Source organism: Indicator indicator, chromosome 14 (genome assembly GCF_027791375.1).
Source record: "Indicator indicator isolate 239-I01 chromosome 14, UM_Iind_1.1, whole genome shotgun sequence".
NCBI lineage: Eukaryota > Metazoa > Chordata > Aves > Piciformes > Indicatoridae > Indicator > Indicator indicator.
The window spans coordinates 752,325-765,012 of record NC_072023.1 but is presented as its reverse complement, the minus strand read 5'-3'; the positions used below and the strand labels follow the sequence as shown (position 1 = coordinate 765,012).

The 12,688-nt window shown below is 48.9% G+C and overlaps 1 protein-coding gene across 1 annotated transcript in view; it reads right to left on the bottom strand.

Moving 5' to 3' along the window:
* FGD6 (FYVE, RhoGEF and PH domain containing 6) overlaps window positions 1–12,688 on the bottom strand; it is a 54,541-nt gene that overhangs the window by 24,302 nt on the left and 17,551 nt on the right. Inside the window, exons 2-4 of the mRNA XM_054386758.1 lie at window positions 10,958–11,105; window positions 7,937–8,004; window positions 7,808–7,838 (exon numbers count right to left, since the gene is read on the bottom strand). Coding sequence (XP_054242733.1) covers window positions 7,808–7,838; window positions 7,937–8,004; window positions 10,958–11,105 — 247 coding nt within the window. The remainder of the gene's footprint in view (window positions 1–7,807; window positions 7,839–7,936; window positions 8,005–10,957; window positions 11,106–12,688) is intronic.

The window sequence follows — 12,688 nt, the reverse complement described above, 5'->3', positions numbered from 1 at the left end:
CAGCTTTTGCTCCAGACACACTTTCTTGCTTGGTGACCCTCGGGTCAGGAAGGCGACGACTGGGTGGCGATGACAAGAAACTGAAAGGAGCTAGAGGGGCGATGGCTGAGCTGGGGGAAGGCTGAGAACTAAAGGCAAGGGAGTGAAGAAACAGATGGCCTCATTCATATGGAAATGCTCTGGTTTACATCCTCTGTGCAGGCTAGTGACACATGGGTTAACTACCAGCTGCATCTGAGGGGCTTTCCTGACCCCAGGGCATCGCTTAACACTGGAATGATACACAGAATTACAATGGCCAGGGCTCCAGCGAGGCATTCTGGAGAGCTTCATGCAGAATGCATCATCACGTTATGATAGCATTCTCCTCTCCCCCCAGGGAGATGCACACACACCACACTGTGTGCACTTTGCCATGGCAGGAAAGAAGAATTCTGAGTGTCCTAAGATCCAAAGAAAAGCAGTTTTGTCTGCAGGGTAATCAACAGCCCAGGCTTCTCCCTGACCAAACAACAAAGGGGGAGCAGGCAGCCAGGCTGAAGCAGCAGCAGCAGCAGATAAGCCAGGAATGCCATTTGCAGGGCAGCACATTTATTTAACTTCTAGAGAGAGCATTCAAAGAGTTTTGCAGGATGTTTTCCAGCTACAGATTGGGTTAGGGTGTTTTTGACCAGCTTGATCCAAAGTCCATCAGCTTGAGGAGGCTCTGGATCATGCCATGAAAAGCTCTATCCTTAAAACACCCAACCCAAACTTTGTTTCATCAGCCCCACAAGGGAGGAAGCCCTGCAGAGAGGAAACAGAGGGCAGAAAGATAACACTGGGCCTTCGAATGATGCAAAGCAGGCTGCTGAACAACCAAAGAGCTACACTCCAGCCTGGGTCATTTTCCCTTTTCCATTATCAAGCCTTCCCCACAGAAGCAGTACAATGCATTTGCCATTTTGTCATCAGACTCCAGCTTATTTTTAACCTGGCAGTGGGTGTGAGGTGACTGTCATGCCAAGTTCATCTGGAGGTAAGAGAGGAGCTGGAAGCAGAGAGCACATGCCCGGGGAGCAGGGAGGAGGGAAAGCCAACCTCATGCAGCAAGGCTGCAGGTCAGAGGGTTCACACCTGCAGGACCTGGCATCCTGAGAAAACAATTCCATCTCCTACAGCACAGAGCACAGGACAGCTCTGCTTTAGCTACCAAGGGACAGATGGCAACTTTAAAAGCAGACCCTGAAGTTCCACTCCAAAGGGTGGGAGGCACTCAGAGAAGGACAACTTTTGGTGCAAGTAGGTGAATGACTTCAGAGCAGAATCTGCACCAGAACCTAATTCCTTCTGGAACTGCTCACTGCTAACCAAAACCAGAGTGGCTGCTGCCAATGAACAAACATTGCCCTGATTGCTGTAGGTATCTGCAAGATACTTCTTCAGCACTTCTCACACTCTACCAGCCTGCTGAAGAGCACTGCTTTCATCAGGCTGTTCAAAGACAAGCACCTGAATTGTCCTAGAAAGGACTCAGACTGAAGCACTCTGGCAATCCAGCAGCAGTTCATTACAGGGACTTGCAAAAAGAGAGATTTTTCTAATTTAAAAGGAGCCTGGCAATCTGAACTCATTAAACAAACCCCAGACTTGCTTATTTCCCTGGAATAAACCACTGGCAACCTCAGGCAAAGTCTTCCCATGCTGCAGGACAGAAAACTCAAGATTTTTGTTAATTCTACTGAATCATCCCAGCTTCTTAGCAGGATCATTTTTCCTTTCAGAAGCAGGGGAGGCTCCTCCACTTTCTGAAGTGCTGGTCTGCAGATGCTAGTTCTACCTTATCTTAGGGGCCAGTAATAATCAGTCTGCTGAGGTCACCTTTTATTGCTTAGGCAATAAACTGTCTTCACACAATGACTTCAAGAGGACAGCACTCACCATCAGGGCCTCTCATTCAAACTCTACTATCACCTAGAAAGGTTGGAGCAGATGATCCCTGGAGTCCCTTCCAAGCTGGCTGTCTGTGATCAGCCCTGCAAACCACATTCTTTCGAAAGCAGAAACAGTTGTAGTTTATGCTAGACTAAGACAGCATCCCACTGGCTACTAGTCCACAAGAAAAATAGTTTAGGCCCTTTTAAAGACTTTTGAGCACATATTGTTGTGTCCAGTTCTGGTGTCCCCAGCAGGACAAGGACTCAGAGCTGCTGGAGAGAGTCCAGAGGAAGCCACAAAGATGATCCAAGGGCTGGAGCAGCTCTGCTGTGAGCACAGGCTGAGGGAGCTGGGGGTGTGCAGCCTGGAGAGGAGAAGGCTCCAGGGGCACCTCAGAGCTGCCTGCCAGGACCTGAAGGCATCCTGCAGGAAGGCTGCAGAGAGACTTTTGCTGAGGGTGTCTAGAGACAGGCCAAGGGGGAATGGTTTGAAGCTGAGGCAGAGCAGGGTTAGAGTGGAGCTGAGGAAGAAGTTCTTGAGTAGGAGGGTGATGAGACTCTGGCACAGGCTGCCCAGGGAGGCTGTGGCTGCCTCCTGCCTGGGGGTGTTGAAGGCCAGGCTGGATGAGGCCCTGAGCAGCTGAGTCTAGCTGAGAGGTGTCCCTGGGCATGGTGGGGAGGTTGGAGGAGATGAATTCTGAGGTCCCTTCTACCCTGAGCCATCCTAGGATTCTATGACAACTCTCTGAATTGCCGCTTGATAAAACCATGCCCCCCTTGAAGATGTTCAGGGGATTTTATTTTTCCTGCCAGTATTCACTCCCCCTAGAGCTGTGCTGCTTCTAAACAATGTTTTGGGGAGGACACCACCATCCCTGCTCTTGTTTCCTCCCACTCCTCCTTAAATCAGCAAAGGGCCACAATCTCTTGGGAGGATTCTGATCCCATTGTGAATCATCTGCCAGCAGCCCACGCACTTCCCCTCCTGACTCACGCTCCCTCTCTGCTCTTTCCACGGCAGGATTCCCAGTGCCCAGCAACCTGCTCTGTGTCAGCCTAAGGAGCAAAGGATAAGTTCAGCTGGGAACCAAAACAGGCCCTGAGCAATCAAACCCTTGGCCAGCTGCTGCCTGGGTTAAGTGCACCTTCTAATAGCTGAGTGAAGATCATTTTCCCATCCAAAACCCTTGCAAGTGTAACTGGAGCAGAAGGAACAACCTGCTCTAAACATGGTCATGGACTTTACCCCTCAGCCTTCAACCAACATTCATCTTGGATCATTCCTCCTAGAACATACCTTTGGCAAAGCAAAAAAGAGGCCATAATCCCTTCCTCTGAGGTAAAACTGCCAGCTAAATACACCTGCAGGCAGCTCAAATAGCAGTTTAGCTTCAGGAAAAATGTGTGCTTGTGCTTGGACTCCTTTCAAGGAACACAAACACACATCCTATGGGCAGGAGGAGGGGATGGGGAGGACAGTCCCCACTCTGGAGACCAGCCAGGCTGCTGTATGTGACACACTAATCACAGCTGCTAGGAACAGCCACTGCCTGCCCAGGGAGGTGGTGGAGTCCCCATCCCCAGAGTTGTTTAAAAGATGTTTGGATGAAGTGTTGAGGGACATGGCCTGAGAGCTGTGGACAGGGAGATGTTAGGTTATGGTTGGACTTGGTCTTAAGGTCTTCTCCAGGCTGGCAGTTCTGTGAATGCAGCTCCAGAAGCTGTCATCAGTACCTGATTCACAGTAGAATCAGACTGCTGCCCATCAGCTGTTAAACTCTGGCCACAAAAGGAAGACTGAGAGGAAGTGCAGACCCTGCCAGTTTTCAAACACACGGGATTGCTTCTACCAAGCAGTTCCCCCCACCTTTGTGCTCAGGTAGTACAATCATCTGGAGGTCTCTAGCAGTATCAGCTGGTTCATTTTCCCAGTCCTCAATCCTGTGAGTGTTGCAGGTGCCCAGAATGTTATTTCAAGGAAGAGTCTGGGTAGTAGAGCAGGATCTCCTTCCAAACCAAAACTATTTCATTAGCCTTCTCAGTAAGAAGCTGCAGCTGCAATTCCTCATCAAATCCCTCAATCAGCAATTCTAAAGGCACTTCTCATAGACTGAAAATGTATTAATATATCCAGACAGGTCCAGTGCTGAAAATGAAGAAAAAGGAGTTGGAGGTTGAGAGAATTTTTCACAGGTCAGTTTTAAGCCAGGATCAGAGGTCAGGATTTCCTCTGCTCCAAACCCCAAAGCTATCTTATTCCACACTCTGCACATCAATTCTTTTTCCAAATCTACTATGAATGATTTTTTTTTTTGTGACAATATGTAAAAACTCTACATTTAAACTGTATAATCTTCCAATTGTCTTCTGAAAATGAAAACAGGAAACTAGAATTTCTCACTCCTGGGTCTCTGGAAGGGCACACAACAGACAAAAGCAAAGATGTTTGACCTCTTATCTGCCTTCTCCATTAAGAGGTTGATCTTGTGGCTGCAGGAAGGTGGAGGTGCCTCCTGACAACCTCCTACTTACTCTCAGAGTCCTAATAAGGACAGAACAGGGATCAAAGTCAGAAGTGCTGATGGAAAGGCTCAGGCAAAAGCCCTCAGGCCTAAGCTTTTCTTTGCTCACACAGCACAAAGTTAGACTCTAAGCCCTGCAGTGGAAGAAGCCATCCCCAAAAGTAGGTTCCTCTGCTGAAACAGAAGCCTCACTGCTCATACCACAGCAGCAAGGGGAAAGTGAAACCCCAAGGGATGGGAGAACAAAGAACGTGGTGGGGGTTGGCAAAAACACAATCTGGAACAGAAGTGGAGAAAAGAAATGTCAGCAAACAAGGCAGGACAGCTTACCCTCACCAGGGTCCTCTCACCCCTGCAAAGCAAACCATCCCCAAAGAGTTCACAAGTGCTAAGGGCATGGGTCCTGCCTTGCTCCTTCTCCAGGAAGGTGGTTTGTGGGGACACAAAGCAGCTCAACCAAGCTTGCTTCCCCTACTTACCTGCTGCATCCACTCCACAGCTCTTTCTTTTTTCCTTTTCTGCAAGTGCCCTTAGGTTAGAAGCAGCACTTTTCACATCTTCTCAACCCTTTTCTACCCTTGGAGGCCATGCATGAGCCACCCCCAAAGATGCATACAGATGAGGTGCTTTGATTTAAGCTCCTTTGTTGTCAGGATTTTCTAGCAGCCTTATACTGGAATCTTGTCCTCTCCAGGAGCATCACAACAGTTACAGAACTACAGAGAGTTCAAGACTCCAAGCTAATGTTTGATCACCCTCCTCAAGCAGCCCACTCAGCACAGATGCTTGAGAGGGTGTGTGCAAAGCCAGCTGAGTCCTTGAGCTCAGTTATGAACAAGCTTAGCTCCTACTACAGAAGTGTTCCCAAGTGTTTAGCATTTTGCAGACAGCTTTTGTGTGCTGTCTCCCACAGGAGCAGTCACTCCGCTGTGCTTACAAAGTGAGATGGCGGCCAAACAGGTTGGCAGCCGGGGGTCCTGGAAGAGCTGCTCCACCTGACCTGAATTAGTCACTAGAGAAGAAAAGAATGCTATCAAAAATCCAGTGCTGCTTGGAACCACCCTGCAGTCACATTTCCACCTTCTCAATTGCTTGAGACTCCACTTCAACTGCTCAAAGCAGTAACAACTTAAAAGCCTTCTTCTCACACCAACACTTCCATTCCCTGCCTGTACCAAGAGCCATGAGCTGCATGGCAAGAGACTGAGGAGAATGCTGCTAGATTCAGATCATTGCCAAAGGAATTAGTCACTCAATGTTGAGTATTTTGTTACTCAAGGAGTGGTCAGGGATTGGCACAGGCTGCCCTGGGAGGTGGTGGAGTCCCCATCCCTGGAGGTGTTCAAGAAAGGTGTGGCCATGGCACCTGGGGCCATGGTGGTGTTGGGTTGCTGGTTGGACTGGATGAGCTTCCAGAGCTTTTCCAAGCCAAACAAGTCCATGGTTCCCTAATTTACTCTTTGGAGTACAACTAGCAGATGGTTCAGAAGGTGTAATGGAGCTTCTCCTGACCAGTCAGATCTTTACTATGGGTAAAGGAGCACAGCCTGACACTGAAGCTATTATGCCAAAGTGGTTCAGTGCAGATGACACTTCCCACCAGCCCAGGCTGCTCATCCAGCCTGGCCCTGAACACCTCCAGGGAGGGGACATCCACAGCCTCCCTGGGCAACCTGTGCCAGTGTCTCCCCACCCTCCCTGTACAGAATTTCTTCCTCATCTCCAGTCTCAATCTGTCCTCTCCCAGCTCAAAGCCATTGTCCCTTGGCCTGTCACTCCCAGCCCTAGTCCAAAGTCTCTCTCCAGCTCTCCTGGAGCTCCCTCCAGGTACTGGAAGGCTGCTCTGAGGTCTCCCTGGAGCCTTCTCTCCTACACTCACAAGACCAACTCTCTTTCTTTAAGCAGTAATTAAGCTTGAGTTGTGTACTAGAAACCATGTTGAATAGAAATGAATATTGGCCACAACTGCCTGACTCTGCTTTTAAAAGCCAAGTTTGAACAGAATAAGGAAATCAATTAGTAAAATGGAAGGCAAAAGAGAAATCAGCAAGTGGTGTGGTAAGGTTTGTGCTTCCTGAAAGAGCTCTGCCTCCCAAGGCTGTCTGCTGTCATCCAGGAGAGCCTTTGTTTCCTGTTCTGCAGAGAGCAGGGCCATGCATCTGGCACTCTGCTCAGACCTCACTTGCAGTGCTGTGTGCAGCTCTGGAGCCCTCAGCACAGGAAGGACATGGACTTGATGGAGAGGGGCCAGAGGAGAGCCATGAAGATGATCAGGGGGTTGGAGCAGCTCTGTTATGAGGACAGGCTGAGGGAGCTCGGGGTGTTCAGCCTGGGGAAGAGAAGGCTCTGGGGAAACTTAATAGCAGCTTTACAGTACCTGAAGGGGGCTACAAGAAGGATGGAGAGTGACTGTTTGCAAGGGCTTGCAGGGACAGGACCAGGGGCAATGGCTTCAAACTAGAGGAGAGCAGATCAAGATTGGACAATAGGAACAAGTTCTGTACCATGAGGGTGGTGGAACACTGGAACAGGCTGCCCAGGGAGGTGGTTGAGGCTCCTTCCCTGAGGATATTCAAGGTGAGGATCAATAAGGCCCTGGGCAACCTGATCTAGTTGGGGATGTTCCTGTTGACTGCAGAGGGTTTGGCCTGGATGAGTTTTGGAGGTCCCGTCAGCCCAGCCCATTCTATGGCTCTATGGTCTGCTTGCACCATCAGCACTTCCACTGCCCAAGGAGAGCACAAATCACTGCCCACACTGAGCAGCATGGCACAAGCACACCTCACTGACACAAAAGAGAGCTAGAGAAAGCTAAAGCCTCCACTCCTTGCCTCTCTTCAGCCCCAGCAGGGCATGATCCACAGATGACTGCTCTGCAGGAGCACAGAGCCCCCGCTGCAGAGGTGCTACAGCCACAGCTGCTCCTGGAAAGCAAAGCATCTGCCAAAGCACTGAGGCCTACAAAAAGATGCATCCATCACCCTGGCAGATAATTAAGGCTAATTAGTACAATTACCCAAAGCATTTCTAAAGGTGGGTTGCTCCCTTCCCCAGCACTTCAAGTTTTTCTAAGCAAGGATTTCACTTCAGTTGCTGTGGTACCAGCTGGCTCATTGACCTGATGCTGACTGACAGAAATTCATTTACCTTCCATTTGCAACATTAATCAAAGAAGGAACCACCAACATACAAATCCATGACATCAAAACTGAAACTTTCAAGTTCTGCATATTTAAGTTTTACTTCAGTATTTGGAATATGTCAACAGAGCAGGGAGAAAAAAAAAGTCACAACAAATCCTAAGCACAGAACTGGAACAGCTTACGCAAACAGAAGGAGAAAGGTGATTTGTGTGTGGGGGGTACTTACAATGTGTAAGAGCTTGAGCACATCCACAAACCTATCAGAAAAAGGCAAGAAAAAAAGCAAAGAGTTACATTTGAATTGCCCAAGTCCAAAGGCAGCCCAGAGGCAGCTCAGTTTAGCATCCACACTTACACTTTCTCTGAGCTCATGATCTCCTTGGCAATGTGGTAAACCTTTGTTTTCTTTCCAGCTGCCTTACCCTGCAAATAAAGAGACATGTTAGACTCAGCACCTACTGAAACTTGCAGAATCCTTCCCCACCCAGGGGTTCCTCCCATCCAGTGTCACTATTCCATAGTTCTCTCCATTGGTTTATATTGCTTGGAAACCTCTTGGCTTTTCAGGAGCTGTGAGGCAAGCACTTTAGCTTTGGCCCTTCCACCCTGAGCCATTCTGTGACTTAGAGAAGCTAGTGCTGGTGCCACTGTACTGGGCAAGATTTGTCTAGAGTTTTGCTTCTCCTTTGAAGGTATAAACAAGCCTCAAGTGCTGGAAATCAAGCCCTGGAGCCAGTGACATTCCTAGGTTATATATTACATTATATATACACACACTCATAGGTTATATATAGCATTACATATAATAACAGGATAGAATTATTAGTATTTATATTAATAGGTTTAATAGATATTACAGTGATATCCATATATTATGGTTACAAATGTAAACATCTAATATAATTTTTTTCATTTGAATTTAGAATCACACAACTGTCAGGCTTGGAAGGGACCTCAAGGCTCATCCAGTTCCAACCCCCTGCAATGGGCAGGGACATCTCACACCAGAGCAGGTTGCTCAGAACCACCTCCAGCCTTAAAAACCTCCAGGGATGAGGCTTCCTCCACCTCCCTGGGCAACCTGTTCCATCCTCATGGTGAAGAACTTCTTGACACCCAATCTGAATCTCCCCACTCCTAGTTTTGCTCAATTAATTGACAATTTAATTGACAATACCAAGTCCCTAAGTGAAAATTAATTTCTAAATGACTGTTTTGCATCCCCTACATTCAAAACACAGTACTGAAGTTATCTGCTACACAGGCAGCTTCACACAGAGCTGGGATTTGGTTTCTAAAATTAAGTTTATTTCAAAAAAAACCCCCACACGGATCTACCCAGTGAGGGTCAAGCAGATTCAGGCAGGACTGTAACTCCCATCCTCAGCAGCTCTTTAGAGAGCACAGCTGGCAGGCTCCTGAGAAAACTGAATTCCCAAGGAACTCAATTATGCAGAGCAAGGTAGCTGCCATCACTGGAGGTGTCACAGTTGCAAAGGAGATGGAAATTAGTATTTTGAGAGGATGATGCTACAGCTAAGCAATTCCAAAATGAAACATCACAGCCTGTTTGCAAGCACACCTGAAAGACTCTTCACATGCCAGCTGCCAGTTTGCATTTGCTCAGCCAAAGACACTTTTGGCCTAAGTGTCTTTGAGAGGAGGAGTCTGCAGGGGCAGAACTGAAGGGTAGAAATGAGGCATGGCAGGGGGAAGGAACCTCCAGCAGATGAAGAGCATCCACACAGCCAGATGCTTGCGGGAGCACAAACAAGTTCCATGTGAACGTGAGGAAGAATTTTTTCCCTGTGAGGGTAACAGAGCCCTGGAGCAGGCTGCCCAGGGGGGTTGTGGAGTCTCCCTCTCTGGAGATAATCAAGACCCATCTGGATGTGTTCCTGTGTGATCTTCCCTGAGTGATCCTGCTCTGGCAGGGGGGTTGGACTGGATGAGCTTTCGAGGTCCCTCCCAGCCCCTGACATTCTGTGACTGTGAAACCCAAGCCCAGCTGCTGACTGCTGCAGAGAATGAGCTGCTTCCCTCTGCAGCCCTGCAGCTGCTCTCCCTGCTAGGAGCCTGGGTACTGGTGCCCAGCTGCGAGCCAGGTGTGCCACAGGCAGCTGGAGCAGCCAAGGAGCAGCAAGCACTGAGCAGCTCTGGAAGGGAGATGCTTTCCTGCCAGGCACTGCTGTGGAAGGGTGAGGGCATTCCTAGAGCCATGCAAAGTAAGTTAGCTTCATGCAGGTGCAGTCCTGCTTGGCTCCACAGAACAAGCTTTTCCTCTCTCCTCTCAGAAGGTTTGGTCTCTTGATGTTCAGGTCTGACATCATCATCACCATCATCATCAAGGCTTCTCTTCCAGCACTGAATGTCTCACTGCTCATTCTCTTAATAAAAAATAGCCATCCCTTTTTAAGGAAAGGAAGCAAACAGAACCACTATCAAAGGAAACAGCTGCAGGAGTATGCTGAGGAGTCCTCAGGAGATGGGCAGCCTGGGGCTAGGGTGTCAGGACTGCAAAGCAAGGCAGTTGGTATCCTCAAGGAGAGGGATAGGACCTCCCGAACCTCATTTCATTCTGAGTAGCTACTGCTGTCTTCCTGCTTCTCATTTGAAGGAGAAATAAGATTAAAACAGGGGAAATTGTTGCAAGCTGGCACTCACAGAGGCTAGCAGAAGGTTAGACTAAGCCCCCACAGGCAGATGCGGCTGGCACTCCTGCCAGGGCCACAGAGCTGGCTCTGCAACCCTGCAACAACAGCTCTCTCCTATGCACACTGGTGGTGTCTCCTCAACACCAGAGGAGTGAATTGTGCAACTTAGATGCTTCAGCTTAGCATGAGCCCTTTGTGTTTCCTGCCATTGGAAAGGAAGAATGAAGAGCTGGTCCAGACATCTGCTCCCAGTGTGCCAGGTCAGCAGGCACGACCTGCAGTGCAAGAAACTTGGCTGCACAGAAGTGCTTCCTGGGACACAGCCTTTGCTGCATGGCCCAGACCCCTGAATTGGGTCCCTCCAGTCAAATCTGCAGACTCCAACAGATTCTTCACAAGGAACTCCTCTGACCTTGCAAACTTCCCCTGCCCCCTTTCCTTGGGCTGCACCAAGGCTGACTAATAAGAGGCTGATTTCACCTGTTCAGTGCAAGAGAGTGGGGATACTTCTTGCCTTGACCTCTTCATTAATGTCAGGCTAATGTACAGATATGGAAACAAAGTTCTAGGGAACAAACCCTCTGAACAACCAGAAGGATGAAAAGAAGTAGATGAAGTCATACTGACTCAATGCCTTTTGTTTGGAAATCTACCACCAGGTGCAACTTACAAAAGAGGGCAAGAGTGAGGAAGAGCTTGAGAAGAGAGAGAGAACCAAATACCTGTTTGTCATCTTGAGGGTCAGGCTCCCCTTTGCTGGAGTCAGAATTTGTGTCATCATCTTCATCAGAACTGTTCATGATATCTTCTTCATCTGACTGAAGGTCTCCCATCACCACACTGGGATGATCATGGTGTTCTTCTAGGGACCTACAATTAAACTGTAGTCAACAAACAGAACCACAGAATGCCTGGGTTGGAGGGGATCTCCAAAGGGCATACAGTCCACCCCCCCTGCACTCAGCTTGCTCAGAGCCTTGTCCAGCCTCACCTTGAATATCTCCAGGGATGGAGTCTCAACCACCTCCCTGGGCAACCTGTTGCAGTGTTCCATCACCCTCCTGGTATAGAATGTGTTCCTCACATCCAATCTCAATCTGCTCTGTTCTCATTTCAAACCATTGCCCCTGGTTCTGTCCCTGTAGGCTTTTGCAAACAGCCCCTCTGCAGGCTTCTTGTAGCCTCGTCAGGTACTGGAAGGCTGCTCTAGGGTCTCCCTGGAGCCTTCTCTTCTCCAGGCTGAACACCCCCAGCTCCTTCAGCCTGTCCCCACAACAGAGGTGCTCCAGCCCTCTGCTCATCTTCATGGTCTCCTCTGGACTTGCTCCATCAGGTCCATGTCCTTCCTGTGGTGATGGCTCCAGAGCTGGATGCAACCCAGCACACTCCATGTGAGGAGCCTTCTGGTTTACCCCACAGCAAATGGTTTACTTGGTGTCAGAGACAGTGAAAGCAGCAGTGGGGAGTCTGGACAATGAGAGCTCCTACAGAGAGCTCCTAGCTGTGCCATGCTTTGCTTGTGCTGCTGTTGGTCTCACCTCCTGACAGCACCTAAAAGCCACAGGACCTCTGGAATATTTATCTGAGTCCTGTCCACCAGGGTTTGCCTGCCAGCAAAGCTTGGTGAATCCACTCCCTGACTGCTGTGTGCATGCACACTGCAACCTCTCTGTGTGTGCCAGGAGGGTGAGCAGAGAGCAGAGCTGTTTTGCTTTCCTCTGTCTCATAGCACAGGGCCTTGTTCCAGCCTGGAGCTCTCTCAGATGCATGGATACCCAGAGGGTTATTTTCCAATGCATACACCAAACAACTGCATCGGGGGGGGGAGTTTTATAACCATTCCACCCAGGAACTCTTCTTAAAAACAAGAAAGCAGAATTTTTGGTGATTAAAACCTGCCAGCCCCCAGGGACAGCACAGAGGCTGCACCAGGCAGGCAGGCAGCACCCTGCCTCTCACTGGGCTTGACAACTATAGGAGCTTTAAGAAAGGCACTGCCAGAAGGAAATTAAAATAGGGGTAGAGAAAGGTAAAGAAGGAAAGAGAGACTCAGCAGAGCCTGAAGTTTTGCTAGAGTCACACAGAAACACAGCAAATCCCTGGGCTCTTACTTTTAATCTTTAAAATATGGATAATTCAGTTATCCATTAATACATGGATAATTAACTAATAATTATTATCCCTTATTAAACAGGTAATTGCCAGTTACTCTAAAGCTGTGGCTAAATACCCACGATCTGTGTTCAAGGCCTGCAGAAAGGTGCTGGGATGCCACAGGCTTATGGGATGTGACCAAAAGCAATAATCCACCTTACCAACAGAAAGCAAATCCAGGAGCCCTTGTCCTCAGGCTGCAGCCTGCAGAGCTCTCACTGTGCTGATCAGTACACAGCATCTGTCAGGGCCACACAGTTCTCCCCAAGGAGGTGGTGGAGTCCCCATGCCTGAAGGTG